Source organism: Saccopteryx bilineata, unplaced genomic scaffold, assembly GCF_036850765.1.
Source record: "Saccopteryx bilineata isolate mSacBil1 unplaced genomic scaffold, mSacBil1_pri_phased_curated manual_scaffold_132, whole genome shotgun sequence".
Taxonomy (NCBI): domain Eukaryota; kingdom Metazoa; phylum Chordata; class Mammalia; order Chiroptera; family Emballonuridae; genus Saccopteryx; species Saccopteryx bilineata.
The window spans coordinates 34,520-51,434 of NW_027095542.1; the positions used below are offsets into that span (position 1 = coordinate 34,520).

General features: G+C 40.9%; 1 protein-coding gene across 1 annotated transcript; it reads left to right on the top strand.

Moving 5' to 3' along the window:
• Positions 1–2,230: 2,230 nt before the first annotated feature.
• On the top strand, positions 2,231–3,523 carry LOC136318400 (ATP-dependent RNA helicase DDX19A-like). The gene is made up of 3 exons (XM_066250722.1): positions 2,231–2,384; positions 2,842–3,033; positions 3,462–3,523. The coding sequence occupies exons 1-3, from the start codon at positions 2,231–2,233 to the stop codon at positions 3,521–3,523; spliced, it is 408 nt and encodes a 135-aa protein (XP_066106819.1).
• Positions 3,524–16,915: the final 13,392 nt, after the last annotated feature.

Consider the following 16,915-nt stretch of genomic DNA (forward strand, 5'->3'; position numbering starts at 1 on the left):
AGAAGCATCCAACAGCAGAGGCTGAAGAAAGAGAGGGTATAAAGTAGGAGTGAGACAAACATCCTCCAAGCATATCCCCAGCAGGCCTCTCACTTCCCACTAGGTGTTTGAAGTTAGCCTGGGAAAGCCCTGTCCCAGATTCAGCATTAGAACACTGGAGTCTTCTAGCATCAGCCCCTCACGTCCCCTCATGTCCCCTCACCTCTACTGTATCATTTTGGAAGATGCTGCAATCAGAAAAGCAAAGTCAGGTAAAGCTGCAGGGGGTTCCTAAGAACTGATATCTATGTCCCAGACCAGGAGAAACCTGAAGAGTCCCTGAGATCTACAACAGCTTGGGTGGTTTGGTGAAGGAGAGGGGCCAGTCCTGTCCTGCAAAAGTGACAGGCTGTGACTCAATCCTGATGTCATCTGTTCTTTCCAAACCTTCTCTTTAGGTTTCTCCCCAGAATTATTTTGTATAGTGCATTTAATTATTGAGTCACAAATCCTCTTTGGACTAACAACAGTAAATCGATATAAAAGTCTGCCATTCTTCCTCTGTAATATCTCTCCAGTCCAGTTCTGCATTTTTAGTACAACCAATGAAACCCTGGCACTCACTGTGTGATGGGACTAATGGAATAACCTTCTGTTTTCTCAGATGCCAACTCCAGCATATTCTATATAATTTTACTAGATCAGTGGTCAGCAAACTGACAGCTCGTGAGCCACATGCAGCTCTTTGGTCCCTTGAGTGTGGCTCTTCCACAAAATACCACTGTGGGTGTGCAGGTATGCACGGGGGTGTCGGTCGGTCCTAATTAAGTTAGTAACAATGTACCTACCTATATAGTTTAAGTTTAAAAAATTTGGCTATCAAAAGAAATTTCAATCGTACTTTTGATATTTGGCTCTGTTGACTAATGAGCTTGCCGACCACTGTGCTAGGTCAGTCTCCCCCCCACACACAAAAAAATGATGATTCCATTACTTCCTGTGTTTTGAGAATCTATGATAATTTACTAGTAACTCCAAATACTGCTCAATCAATTCTCCATTTTCCACCTAGACTTTTCTCTGCCCACATGGCTATGCTGCTTACCTTACTACTTACACCTTTTTCTGTATACTGTGTTTATCCTGGTGAAGTTACTTTAGCCTTCATAGGACTAGTCTACCTAAGGCACTCTTCTTGTCACTTGAAATCCCACCTTTCTTTCACAAGTAAACTCTACTCCTGCATGAATCTTTTCTAAGATTAATTTCTCAGAAATCCTTACCTTCTGAATACCAATGGTACTTTGAATGAAATGGCCTTCCAGTTAAATAGTAAGTGATGAGAACAACAAAGGGAGAAGACCTCTTTCCAAGTCCTATTTTTATTTCTTTCCTAAGACTAGAAAAATAGAATGTAAGGACTTTGTATTGCTGGCATCTACCTCTTTCTTATTAGTCAGCCAGCGTCCTTTGGTTTATCATCAAGAAAAAAAGGAATGTGAGCAGCCCTCTGGCAACTACTTAGTTGGGCCCTTGGCCTATGGAGCCATCCCAACTACTCATGTTGGAGCAATGTCAGCTCTGAAATGGAACAGTAATATAAGCTGATGACTAGCTTATGGAATAATATATGAGTCTTCACTTGTGCATGATTACTAATATCAGTAACCAAACATTCTGTTTTCTTTTTATAGTCATTAACAATATTAGTAAAATAAATATGTCACAATTAAGTTCAGTTAATATTAGTAAATAAAACATAATCAATTGATTAGTTCTTATGCAGACAGCCAACAAATGACACTCAAAATAACCAGTAAAGGCACTGGCTGGTTGGCTCAGTGGTAGAGCGTCGGCCTGGCATGCAGAAGTCCCGGGTTTGATTCTCGGCCAGGGCACACAGGAGAAGCACCCATTTGCTTCTCCACCCCTCCCCCTCTCCTTCCTCTCTGTCTCTCTCTTCCCCTCCCGCAGCCGAGGCTCCATTGGAGCAAAGATGGCCCGGGCGCTGCAGATGGCTCCTTGGCCTCTGCCCCAGGTGCTAGAGCGGCTCTGGTCACAACAGAGCGATGCCCTGGAGGGGCAGAGCATCACCCCCTGGTGGGCGTGCTGGGTGGATCCTGGTCAGGCGCATGCAGGAGTCTGTCTGACTGTCTCTCCCAGTTTCTAGCTTCAGAAAAATACAAAAAAAATTTTTTTCTCTCTCAGGGACCTTCATTTCTTAAATGTTTTCTTCTTTCAGACCTGCAAAATGGCCAGTTGGCTGGCAGCAGAGCTCTCAAAAGCAGGCCACCAGGTGGCTCTGCTGAGTGGTGAGATGATGGTGGAGCAGAGGGCTGCGGTGATTGAGCGCTTCCGAGAGGGCAAAGAGAAGGTTCTGGTGACCACCAACGTGTGTGCCCGCGGTGAGCAGAGAACTTGTCCAGACTTGGGGTAGTGAGAGAAATCCTCATATATGACAAACTCAGAGGTTCAGGAGAGATGGGGTGGGGTGACATTCTTTTCTAGGAGAGACTAGATTCTCTCAGCAGATAAGAACTTTCACAGAAGCCCAGAGTCCTGACTTGGTGGAAGGAAACGTACAGGAACTGACTGGTTTAGAATGGCGCCTACTCTCCTTGGGCATTGCTGAACTCCCATATGAGCCTTGACTGGGCAAGCCCAGGGTTTCAAGCACTGACTTCATAAATTCATTAGCACCTATAGAACTCCTCTGGGTTCTGTTAGGTGCCTCTTGTCCCTGAATTCCAGAGCTGGCCCACCCAGACTCCTCCCACCCAAAGCTGGTGTATGTGGCCTGTGGGCGAGCAACAGTGATTTCTGTCTCCTGTCCTTACTGTCCTCCACCTCTCCTTCATGCAGGTATTGATGTAGAACAGGTATCTGTTGTCATCAACTTTGACCTTCCCCTGGACAAGGATGGGAACCCAGACAACGAGACCTACCTGCACCGGATCGGGCGCACTGGCCGCTTTGGCAAGAGGGGCCTGGCAGTGAACATGGTCGACAGCAAGCACAGCATGAACATCCTCAACAGAATCCAGGAGCATTTTAGTGAGTCCCTGGGGGTGTCCTCTGCCGGGCCCTTTCCTTACGGGGGCAGACCCATGGGCTGAGAGAAGGATAGGTTTTTCCAAGGCCCTAGAGAGGCTTTGTGTCTGTCCACATTCCCCTCCTTCCCTACAATATGGAAGTTCTCAAAAAGCACACCTGGAGGGTTCAGTGTCAGGGACTCGAATGACAGTTCCCCCTTGGCCAGGCCTCGGGGCCTCTGGCCATGGCTGTTGCTGTCAGTGTCCCTTTCTCAGGCACCAGAAGCCTTTGGGGTTAAAGGAAGGATGGATGTGGCCAAAGGGAGGGCTCCTTCCCAGCCAGGGCGGAGACCTGTGTGTTTCCTCTCCCTGCCCTGCTGCCCCCTCCCTGGGTGTGTGTCTCCATGGTAACCCCATGTTGATCTCTCCTTGAATCTTTTTCTCCCTCAGATAAGAAAATAGAGAGACTGGACACCGATGATTTGGACGAGATTGAGAAAATAGCTAACTGAGAATCTCCACCCAGCATTGGTGCCCACCCTTGGCACTCCCATAAATGGGAGACTAGTACAGGCCTCAACAGTCACCACAAAGACGAAGGCACAAATAGAGAGAAACTACGTACCTCATTTTAAATTATGTTTGTACTTGACAAAAATTGTGCAAATGATGGAGGAAGGGAGAAAAACTGTTTACACTACTTTTAAAGATTAGGCGTGAATACACAGAAATTTACCTTTTGGAAATTCCGTCTGGTTTCTGGCCATTGTTACACTACTTTAGATGCTGTAACTAATCCCTTGCTAAGGATCTGTCTCGCAGCCCCTGCCTGTTCTTTGGGTAGGAATGTTCAGGCCAACCTCCAGCTCTGGTGAAAGTGGTAGAATAGAGGTGAAGTGGGAACACAGAGAGAGAGGCCCCAAGTAGGAGTATGGGTTTAAGCAGAGGAGACCTCTAAGCTGCTGCTTTGGATTTGGGGTGGGACAGCTCATCTGAGTGTTGCCAGCCCACTCTGTCCTGATGCCCATAGTAGGAAGGAATTTGCTAAGCATGAAACAAAATGCTAAGCATGGACCAAAATGCCAATCTATGACCTTTAGTGTATGCAAGTCTGTGTTGCGGGATCATGACCCATTCTTCTCAGAACATGCAACCTTTGTGTAGTGCACATCTGACTACTGATGTGTCCCTTGCTTTTGCTCGAGCAACTGACCAGGTGGTGGCACAGTGGATAGAGCGTCAGACTGGGATGCGGAAGACCCAGGTTCGAGGCCCCCGAGGTCGCCAGCTTAAGCGCGGGCTCATCTGGTCTGTGCAAAAGCTCACCAGCTTGAGCCCAAGGTTACTAGCTCAAGCAAGAGGTTACTCAGAGGGTGATGTCATGGAAATGGCGCTGTGAGCAACGCGTCTGACAGATCTCCCCAAAATCTCAACAAATTTATCAACTAGAAACAGAAAAATTTATTCTCGGAGCATTCCGGAGTTCCACACACACTGAAAGTGAAAGGACTGTTATCACTTGAATCTGAGAGATGGGTCACAGCTGATGGTGTGAAGGAAGCTAACTACCGCACTGACGTTCATTCAAGCTGAGGAGGGAGTACGCCTGTGGTGAGTCAACCCACGCGTGTAACTGCCCGCCCACACACGGGGAGTGGCAGCCTGGGCGCTGGCGGCCGCCGGTGTGCCTTGAGAAACCGTGCGTGTGCCCTGTGCCATGGTCCGATCGCAGAGCAAGCTCTCTTACACCACCAGCATCCCCAGCGGCCGTGCACTGCGAGGGAAAGTCCCCAGCCACCGGCGTGCCCTGAGAAACCGCACGTGCGCCCCGTGCCACGATCCGGTCGCAGAGCGAGCTCTCTTACACCACCAGCATCCCCAGCGGCTCGCACACTGTGAGTGAGGGTCCCCAGCCACCGGCGTGCCCTGAGAGACCGTGCGCGCCCCGTGCCGCGGTCCAGGAAGGGCGCTAAGGCTGACTTCCCCATTCCAAAGATTCTCTCTGTGGGCGGGGCACCTCACCCAACCATTCAAGCTAACAATCAAGCGTTGGGGGAGGGGTGCGCAGGCAGTCTGAAATACTTTCTGGAGCACAGCTGAGGATCCAATCACTGAAATTAGCTTAACCCATGAAATCTGCGCACCCACGGGGCTATAATTGATAGGATCTATCTCAGTACAGCGATCCAAGACAAGAGGCATGATATTTTTCAGTGCCTCTCGCTAAAGGGGTGGGGGCAACTTCTGATTGACAGAGCCTCCATATTCAGGGATATACGCTAACAAGAGGGACTTGGCAGATATTAATATCTATATAGCAAGCAGCGACTAGTGCCTCTTCTTCCCAGCCAAAATAGGTTACAAAGTGTGGAAAGCCTGGGTCGAGTGGTCCAACTGAATGCTAGGTGCTGAACAGTCACCTTGAAAACAATTGACTCCCAGCCCCACCTGATTATGCTGGAGGCTCTGACTGCCAGAGCCTTACCCAGAGCCTTGCGCTGAGTGGGGATAGAGTGGGGATTTCCCAGCTCTTTGAGCCTCTTACTCCCCAGATAGAAACAGTGGCAGCCTCATAACTGGATCACCAGGCTGCTAATTCAGGAAGGAGAAACTAGGAGAGAGACTCCAGGAAAGCAAACTCTCTCATTGTTGGACCCTGCAAACGCCAACAAGCCTTGACTACCTGCGAGACTAAAGCCAATTATATGACATTGCCATAGAATCCCATCAACTGCAAATCCCTATCTAAGCGTGACACAGGGGCAGAGCCTGGGGTACAGAGTCACCAACCAGGAAGAGGGAGAGAAAAGAAAAAGGAAGAAGTTAACCTCTCAAAATCAAGAAAAATTCACAGACTTTATAACGTGTTCTACTAATTCTTCATTGTTGTTTCTTTCTTCTATCTTATTGCCTTTATTATTATTTCTATTTCCTCACCTCGGTCCTTTTATTCTCTGCCCATCTTATGCTTTCCTTTTCTTGAACTACACCACCCATGAGTGTTACATTTTATTTCTCTTCTTCATCCTTACTCTCCTTTAGGGTTACACTCCAAAACCCTTAACTCTCACTCTCTCCCCGTTTGTCTTTCTTTTCTCTTCCTTTTTTTCTTCCTTCGTTTCTCTCTTTTTCTTATTTTTTCCTTTCTATTTGTTTCTTCTTTTCTCCTTTTACTTTTCCTCCCATTCAATCCTCAATCACAAACAAATTATTTAATTTGGGACTCAAGTATTTTTTTGGTTTTATTTTTTTATTTTTATTTTTATTTTTTATTTATTTTTGCTTTTGTTTTGGGTTTTCCTTTGTTTGTTTGTTTTTGTGGCATTTTGGGTACTTTTTACATTGCTTTTTAACCCACTAGCATTCCTCCCAACCCAAGGTCTCCGTTGTAGTTAGTCTTCGCTCCACTTAATAAAACAGATTTTTACTTATTTTTATTTTTTCTTCTTTAATTATTATTTTTTCTCTCCTTTTTTCTGTTTCCCTCTTACCCCTCTCATTATATCTCTTAGTTGACCATCACTTACAAGCAAATCATTTTATGCTTGTCTAAGATTTCCTCTATTTTTTTTTTTTTTGCATTTAGTAGGTCCCTATGTTACAACCTAGCGAGAGAGGCTGCAGCAGACACAAAGTGAATTTTATAAGTTTTATTGCAAACCTGCACAGGGACTGCAGGCAACCCATGCAAGGGAGCACTGCAGCCCCCCAAACCTGCGCAGGGACTGCAGGCAACCCACGCCTCCGAAGAGACTGGAGCACTGCAGCCAACCAAACCTGCGCAGCCAACAAACTGTGCAGGGACTGCAGCCCCCCCAAACCTGCAGAGGGACTGCAGCCAACAAACTGCGCAGGGAATGCAGCCCCCCAAACCTGCACAGGGACTGCAGCCACGAGCTTCTAAAATGGCTTCTTTTTATAGGGTGGCTATCTAGGGTGAACAAGCATCATACAGAAGCTGATGTGGCTGTTAGTCATTGGCTAGGGAGGTCGTGCGCAGTTACGGGGGGGTATTACTCAGTGAAGAATTTCAAACATAAACTTCTGATAAGGGTCTCTGACTCAATGCAGGATGTTGCTGAACTCTTTGTTCTCAGCATCACAGGGACCTTGTATACTCTTGGCAGACCCAGCATGTCAGTACTCCCTGAATCTAACACCTACTCCCTTTTTTGCCCCTTGGACTCTTCACCCCAAATCAGGTCCTCCATTATAGGCAAGTTTTTGTTCCATTTAGCATAATATAATTCACAGGTCATCACAATATTTCCCTAAAGAGGAGAGAGAGGGGAAGAGAAAAAAGAAAAAAGGGGGAAATAATAAATTATTACTGTTTTTTTTGTGGGGTGTTTTCCTTTTTTTTTCCTTTTTACTCTTTATTAATTCTAATTAATACTATCAACAAGACCACCCTCAGATGCCAATAAGAAAAAGAAAATCGAATATTATGGATACAAAAGATAGAGAGGTAACACAAATAGATGTGGAAAAATCTATGGAGAAAAGATTTAACATATTGAAAGCCTTGGAGCCAAATGACAGAAAATTTAAAATAGAAATCTTAAAAATACTCAGAGATATACAAGAAAACACAGAAAGGCAATTTAGGGAGATCAGAAAACAACTCAACGAACACAAAGAATTGAAATTGAAAGAATTTCAATTCAATTCAAAAGAATTGAATTACCAAGGAAATTGAAACTATAAAAACAAATCAAACCAGAAATGAAAAACTCAATTCACGAACTGAAAAACGAGGTAACAAGCTTAGCTAATAGAATAGCCCTGATAGAAGATAGGATTAGTGAAATAGAAGACAAGCAACTTGAGGCACAACAGAAAGAAGAAGAAAGAGACTCAAAAATAATAAAAAACGAGAAAGCCCTATAGGAATTGTCTGACTCCATCAGAAAGAATAACATAAGAATAATAGGTATATCAGAGGAAGAAGAGAAAGAAAATGGAATGGAGAATATACTCAAACAAATAATAGATGAGAACTTCCCAAGCCTGTGGAAAGAACTAAAGCCTCAAATTCAAGAAGCAAACAGAACACCGAGTTTTCTTAACCCCAACAAACCCACTCCAAGGCACATCATAATGAAGATGACACAAACCAATGACAAAGAAAAAATTCTCAAGGCAGCCAGGGAAAAGAAGAGTACAACATATAAAGGAAGGCCTATTAGATTATCATCAGATTTCTCAGCAGAAACCCTACAAGCTAGAAGAGAGTGGACCCCAATATTTAAAGCCCTGAAAGAGAGGAACTTTCAGCCAAGAATACTATACCCATCAAAGCTATCCTTCAAGTACGAAGGAGATATAAAAACATTCACAAATACAGAAAAGATGAGGGAATTTATCATCAGAAAGCCCCCACTCCAGGAAATACTAAAGGGGGTTTTCCAACCAGATTCAAAGAACAAAAGCAAACAAAACACAAGTAACAGCTCCACCAAGAAAAGAATAAAACCAAACTTAAACTGTGACAACAGAAGAAAAAAATGGGGGAAAGGATGAAGATTAACAGTAGCAAAGGTCGATGAAGCACAGAAATACTCATAAGATAGGGTACTACAATGAATATGGTAGGTACCCTTTTCATTACTTAATGGTAACCTCCCTTGAAAAGACCACCACAAAAACACTTGACTTAAAAAAGGTAGCAACAGAGGAAAGAAGTATGGAATACAAACAAACAAAAACAAACAATAGAAAAACAAAAGAGAAGAATCAAACAAGACACAAAACTAACAGAAAGCAATTTATAAAATGGCAATAGGGAACCCACAAGTGTCAATAATTACACTAAATGTAAATGGATTAAACTTACCAATAAAAAGACACAGAGTAGCAGAATGGATTAAAAAAGAAAATCCAACTGTATGCTGCCTACAAGAAATACATCTAAGCAACAAGGATAAAAACGAATTCAAAGTGAAAGGCTGAAAAACAATACTCCAAGCAAACAACACCCCAAAAAAAGCAGGTGTAGCAATACTCATATCTAATAATGCTGACTACAAGACAGAAAAAGTACTCAGAGACAAAAATGGTCATTTCATAATGATTAAGGGGACACTGAATCAAGAAGACATAACAATCCTTAATATATATGCACCAAACCAAGGAGCCCCAAAATATATAAGACAGCTACTTATTGACCTTAAAACAAAAACTGACAAAAATACAATCATACTTGGAGACCTCAATACACCGCTGACGACTCTAGATCGGTCATCCAAACAGAGAATCAATAAAGATATAGTGGCCTTAAACGAAATACTAGAACACCTAGATATGATAGACATCTACAGGACACTTCATCCCAAAGCGAAAGAATATACATTTTTCTTTAGTGTACATGGAACATTCTCAAGAATTGACCATATGTTGGGCCCCAAAGACAATATCAGCAAATTTAGAAAAATTGAAATTGTACCAAGAATATTCTCTGATCATAAAGCCTTGAAACTAGAATTCAACTGTAAAAAAGAGGGGAAAAACCCCACAAAATTGTGAAAACTAAACAACATACTTCTTTTTTTTTTTTTTTTTTTTTTTTTCATTTTACTCTTAAATTTTTTTTTTTTAATAAATTTTTATTAATGGTAATGGGATGACATTAATAAATCAGGGTACATATATTCAAAGAAAACATGTCTAGGTTATTTTGTCATCAAATTATGTTGCAAACCCCTCGCCCAAAGTCAGATTGTCCTCCGTCACCCTCTATCTAGTTCTCTGTGCCCCTCCCCCTCCCCCTAACTCTCCCTCCCTCCCTCCCATGTCCTCCCTCCCCCCCACCCTTGGTAACCACCACACTCTTGTCCATGTCTCTTAGTCTCATTTTTATGTTCCACCAATGTATGGAATCATGTAGTTCTTGTTTTTTTCTGATTTGCTTATTTCACTCCTTATAATGTTATCAAGATCCCACCATTTTGCTGTAAATGATCTGATGTCATCATTTCTTATGGCTGAGTAGTATTCCATAGTGTATATGTGCCACATCTTCTTTATCCAGTCTTCTATTGAAGGGCTTTTTGGTTGTTTCCATGTCTTGGCCACTGTGAACAGTGCTGCAATGAACATGGGGCTACATGTGTCTTCACGTATCAATGTTTCTGAGGTTTTGGGGTATATACCCAGTAGAGGGATTGCTGGGTCATAAGGTAGTTCTATTTGCAGTTTTTTGAGGAACCACCATACTTTCCTCCATAATGGTTGTACTACTTTACAGTCCCACCAACAGTGAATGAGGGTTCCTTTTTCTCCACAGCCTCTCCAACATTTGCTATTACCCGTCTTGTTGATAATAGCTAATCTAACAGGGGTGAGGTGGTATCTCATTGTAGTTTTGATTTGCATTTCTCTAATAACTAATGAAGCTGAGCATCTTTTCATATATCTGTTGGCCATTTGTATCTCTTCCTGGGAGAAGTGTCTGTTCATGTCCTCTTCCCATTTTTTTATTGGATTGCTTGTTTGTTTGTTGTTGAGTTTTATGAGTTCTTTGTAAATTTTGGATATTAGGCCCTTATCTGAGCTGTCGTTTGAAAATATCAGTTCCCATATAGTTGGCTGTCTGTTTATTTTGATATCAGTTTCTCTTGCTGAGCAAAAACTTTTAATTCTGATGTAGTCCCATTCATTTATCTTTGCCTTCACTTCTCTTGCCATTGGAGTCAAGTTCATAAAATGTTCTTTAAAACCCAGGTCCATGATTTTAGTACCTATGTCTTCTTCTATGTACTTTATTGTTTCAGGTCTTATATTTAGGTCTTTGATCCATTTTGAATTAATTTTAGTACACGGGGACAGGCTGTAGTCGAGTTTCATTCTTTTGCATGTGGCTTTCCAGTTTTCCCAACACCATTTGTTGAAGAGGCTTTCTTTTCTCCATTGTGTGTTGTTGGCCCCTTTATCAAAGATTATTTGACCATATATATGTGGTTTTATTTCTGGGCTTTCTATTCTGTTCCATTGGTCTGAGTGTCTATTTTTCTGCCAATACCATGCTGTTTTGATTATCGTGGCCCTATAATATAGTTTAAAGTCAGGTATTGTAATGCCCCCAGCTTCATTCTTTTTCCTTAGGATTGTTTTGGCTATTCGGGGTTTTTTATAGTTCCATATAAATCTGATGATTTTTTGTTCCATTTCTTTAAAAAATCTCATAGGGATTTTGATGGGAATTGCATTAAATTTGTATATTGCTTTGGGTAATATGGCCATTTTGATTATATTTATTCTTCCTATCCAAGAACAAGGAATATTTTTCCATCTCATTGTATCTTTTTCGATTTCCCTTAACAATGCTTTGTAATTTTCATTATATAGGTCCTTTACGTTCTTTGTTATGTTTATTCCTAGGTATTTTATTTTTTTTGTTGCAATCGTGAAGGGGATTATTTTTTTGAGTTCGTTTTCTAATATTTCATTGTTGGCATATAGAAAGGCTATGGACTTTTGTATGTTAATTTTGTATCCTGCGACCTTACTGTATTGGTTTATTGTTTCTAATAATCTTTTTGTGGAGTCCTTCGGGTTTTCGATGTATAGGATCATATCATCAGCAAAAAGTGATAGCCTTTACTTCTTCTTTTCCGATATGGATGCCTTTTATTTCTTTGTCTGATTGCTCTGGCCAGAACTTCTAGCACCACGTTGAATAAGAGTGGAGAGAGTGGACAACCCTGTCTTGTTCCTGATTTAAGGTAGAAAGTCCTCAGTTTTATGCCGTTTAATAGGATGTTGGCTGATGGTTTATCATATATGGCCTTTATCATGTTGAGATATTTTCCTTCTATACCCATTTTGTTGAGAGTCTTAAACATAAAATTGTGTTGTATTTTATCAAAAGCCTTTTCTGCATCTATTGATAAGATCATGTGGTTTTTGTTCTTTGTTTTGTTGATATGGTGTATTACGTTAACCGTTTTGCGTATGTTGAACCATCCTTGAGATTCTGGGATGAATCCCACTTGATCATGATGTATTATTTTTTTAATATGTTGTTGTATTCGGTTTGCCAGTATTTTGTTTAGTATTTTAGCATCTGTATTCATTAGAGATATTGGTCTGTAGTTTTCTTTCTTTGTGCCATCCTTGCCAGGTTTTGGTATGAGGGTTATGTTGGCCTCATAAAATGTGTTTGGAAGTATTGCTTCTTCTTCAATTTTTTGGAAGACTTTGAGTAGAATAGGAACCAAGTCTTCTTTGAATGTTTGATAGAATTCACTAGTATAACCGTCTGGGCCTGGACTTTTATTTTTGGGGAGATTTTTAATAGTTTTTTCTATTTCCTCCCTGCTGATTGGTCTGTTTAGGCTTTCTGCTTCTTCATGACTCAGTCTAGGAAGGTTGTATTGTTCTAGGAATTTATCCATTTCTTCTAGATTGTTGTATTTGGTGGCATATAATTTTTCATAGTATTCTACAATAATTCTTTGTATTTCTATGATGTCTGTGGTGATCTCTCCTCTTTCATTTTGGATTTTATTTATTTGAGTCCTGTGTCTTTTTTCCTTGGTGAGTCTTGCCAAGGGTTTGTCAATTTTGTTGATCTTTTCAAAGAACCAGCTCCTTGTTTTATTGATTTTTTCTATAGTTTTTCTGTTCTCTATTTCATTTATTTCTGCTCTGATTTTTATTATCTCCTTTCTTCGGCTGGTTTTGGGTTGTCTTTGTTCTTCTTTTTCTAGTTCCTTAAGGTGTGAAGTTAAGTGGTTTACTTCGGCTCTCTCTTGTTTGTTCATATAGGCCTGAAGTGATATGAACTTTCCTCTTATTACTGCTTTTGCTGCATCCCAGAGATTCTGATATGTCGTATTTTCATTTTCATTTGTCTGTATATATCTTTTGATCTCTGCACTTATTTCTTCTTTGACCCATTCATTTTTTAGAAGTATGTTGTTTAGTTTCCACATTTTTGTGGGTTTTTCCCCCTCTTTTTTGCAGTTGAATTCTAGTTTCAAGGCTTTATGATCAGAAAATATGCTTGGTACAATTTCAATTTTTCTAAATTTGCTGATATTGTCTTTGTGGCCCAACATATGGTCAATTCTTGAGAATGTTCCATGTACACTAGAGAAAAATGTATACTCTGTCGCTTTGGGATGAAGTGTCCTGTAGATGTCTATCATATCCAGGTGTTCTAGTATTTCGTTTAAGGCCACTATATCTTTATTGATTCTCTGTTTGGATGACCGATCTAGAGCCGTCAGCGGTGTATTGAGGTCTCCAAGTATGATTGTATTTTTGTTAGTTTTTGTTTTAAGGTCAATAAGTAGCTGTCTTATATATTTTGGTGCTCCTTGGTTTGGTGCATATATATTAAGGATTGTTATGTCTTCTTGATTCAGTGTCCCCTTAATCATTATGAAATGACCATTTTTGTCTCTGAGTACTTTTTCTGTCTTGTAGTCAGCATTATTAGATATGAGTATTGCTACACCTGCTTTTTTTTGGGTGTTGTTTGCTTGGAGTATTGTTTTCCAGCCTTTCACTTTGAATTTGTTTTTATCCTTGTTGCTTAGATGTGTTTCTTGTAGGCAGCATATAGTTGGATTTTCTTTTTTAATCCATTCTGCTACTCTGTGTCTTTTTATTGGTAAGTTTAATCCATTTACATTTAGTGTAATTATTGACACTTGTGGGTTCCCTACTGCCATTTTATAAATTGCTTTCTGTTAGTTTTGTATCTAGTTTGATTCTTCTCTTTTGTTTTTCTATCATTTGTTTTTGTTTGTTTGTGTTCCATACTTCTTTCCTCTGTTGCTACCTTTTTTAAGTCAAGTGTTTTTGTGGTGGTTTTTTTAAGGGTGGTTACCATTAAGTAATGAAAAGGGTACCTACCATATTCATTGTAGTACCCTATCTTATAAGTATTTCTGCACTTCATCATCCTTTGCTACTGTTAATCTCCATCCTCTCCCCCCTTTTTTTCCTTTGTTGTCACAGTTTAAGTTTGGTTTTATTGTGTTCTTGGTGGAGCTGTTACTTGTGGTGTTGTTTTCTTTTGTTCTTTGAATCTGGTTGGAAAACCCCCCTTAGTATTTCCTGGAGTGGGGGCTTTCTGTTGATAAATTCTCTCATCTTTTCTGTATTTGTGAATGTTTTTATATCTCCTTCATACTTGAAGGATAGCTTTGATGGGTATAGTATTCTTGGCTGAAAGTTCCTCTCTTTCAGGGCTTTAAATATTGGGGTCCACTCTCTTCTAGCTTGTAGAGTTTCTGCTGAGAAATCTGATGATAATCTAATAGGCCTTCCTTTATATGTTGTACTCTTCTTTTCCCTGGCTGCCTTGAGAATTTTTTCTTTGTCATTGGTTTGTGTCATCTTTATTATGATGTGCCTTGGAGTGGGTTTGTTGGGGTTAAGAAAACTTGGTGTTCTGTTTGCTTCTTGAATTTGAGGCTTTAGTTCCTTTCCACAGGCTTGGGAAGTTCTCGTCTATTATTTGTTTGAGTATATTCTCCATTCCATTTTCTTTCTCTTCTCCCTCTGATATACCTATTATTCTTATGTTATTCTTTCTGATGGAGTCAGACAATTCCTGTAGGGCTTTCTCATTTTTTATTATTTTTGAGTCTCTTTCTTCTTCTCTCTGTTGTGCCTCAAGTTGTTTGTCTTCTATTTCACTAATCCTATCTTCAATCTGGGCTGTTCTGTTAGCTAAGCTTGTTACCTCGTTTTTCAGCTCGTGAATTGAGTTTTTCATTTCTGTTTGATTTGTTTTTATAGTTTCAATTTCCTTGGTAATATATTCTTTGTGTTCATTGAGTTGTTTTCTGATCTCCCTATATTGCCTTTCTGTGTTTTCTTGTATATCTCTGAGTATTTTTAAGATTTCTATTTTAAATTCTCTGTCATTTAGCTCCAAGGCTTCCAATATGTTAAGTCTTTTCTCCATAGATTTTTCCACATCTATTTGTGTTACCTCTCTTTCTTTTGTATCCATAATATTCGATTTCCTCTTTCTTATCGGCATCTGAGGGTGGTCTTATTGATAGCACTAATTAGAATTAATAAAGAGTAAAAAAAAAAAAAAAAGGGTAAAACACCCCACAAAAAAAAACAGTAATAATTTATTATTTCCCCCTTTTTTCTCTCTTCTCTTTCCCTCCTCTCCCCTCCTCAGGGAAATATCGTGCCTATAATGGAGGGCCTGATTTGGGGTGAAGAGTTCAAGGGGCAAAAAAAGGGAGTAGGGACCTACTAAATGCAAAAAAAAAAAAAAAAGAAGAAAATCTTAGACAAGCATAAGATAATTTGCTTGTAAGTGATGGTCAACTAAGAGATATAATGAGAGGGATAAGAGGGAATCAGAAAAAAGGACCAAAAAAGAATAATAAAGAAGAAAAAATAAAAATAATAAGTAAAAATCTGTTGTATTAAGTGGAGCGAAGACTAAATACAATGGAGACCTTGGGTTGGGAGGACCCAAAATGCCACAAAAATAAACAAACAAGAGAAAAAAAATAAAAACAAAAGCAAAAAAGAGAAATAAAGCCAAAAAAAAGCCTTGAGTCCCAAATTAACTAATTTGTTCGTGATTGAGGATTATATGGGAGGAAAGTAAAATGAGAAAAGAAAAAACGAATAGAAAGGAAAAAATAAGAAAAAGAGAAAAACGAAGGAAGAAATAAAATAGGAGAGAAAAAAACAAAATAAAGCAAGACAAAAAAAAAAACAAAAGAGGAGAGAGTGAGAGTTAAGTGTTTTGGAGTATAACCTTAAAGGAGGGTGAGGATGAAGAAGAAAAATAAAATGCAACACTCATGGGTAGTGTAGTTCAAGAAAGGGGAAGCATAAGATGGGCAGAGAATAGAAGGACCGAGGTGGAGGAAATAAAGGCAAAAAGATAGAAGAAACAAACAACAACAACAACAAAAAAAAAATTAGTGGATCAAGTTGTAAAGTCTGTGGGTTTTTCTTGATTTTGAGAGGTTAACTTCTTCCTTTTTCTTTTCTCTCCCTCTTCCTAGTCGGTGACTCTGTACCCCAGGCTCTGCCCCTGTGTCACTCTTAGGTAGGGATTTGCAGTTGATGGGATTCTATGGCAATGTCATATAATTGGCTTTAGTCTTGCTGGAAGTAAAGGCTTGTTGGCGTTTGCAGGGTCCAACGATGAGAGAGTTTGCTTTCCTGGATTCTCTCTCCTAGTCCCCCCTTTCTGAATTAGCAGCCTGGTGATCCAGCTATAAGGCTGCAACTGCTTCTGCCTGGGGAGTAAGAGGCTCAAAGAGCTGGGAAATCCCCACTCTATCCCCACTCAGTGCAAGGCTTTGGGAAAGGCTCTGAGAGTCAGGGCCTCCAGTGTAATCAGGCGGGGGTGGGAGTCAATTGTTGTCAAGGTGACTGTTCAGCGCCTATCATTTAGTTGGACCTCTCAACCCAGGCTTTCCACACTTTGTAGCCTGTTTTTGCAGGGAAGAAGAGGCACTAGTCTCTGCTTACGACTAGTGTAGTATAGACCTTATTATCTGCCAAGTCCTTCTTGTTAGCGTTTATCCCTGAATATGGAGGCTCTATCAATCAGAAGTTGCCCCCGCCCCTTTAGCGAGAGGCACTAAAAAATATCACGCCTCTTGTCTTGGATCGCTGAACTGAGAGAGATCTTATCAATTAGAACCGAGGGTGCGCAGATTTTATGGGTTAAGCTAATTTCAGTGATTGGGTCGCAGCTGTGTTTCCGAAGGTATTTTAGGCTGCCTGCGCGCGCCCCTCCCCCAACGCTTGATTGTTAGCTTGAATGGCTGGGTGAGGTGCCCCGCCCACGGAGAGAATCTCCCAAGCCTCTCCCGCTCGCCCCGCCGCTGGCGGCTGGACCGCACCAGGCGCAGGATAATGGAGCCCCCTGGGTGTGCGGGCCAGTAGGGCGCCCTGGGCGC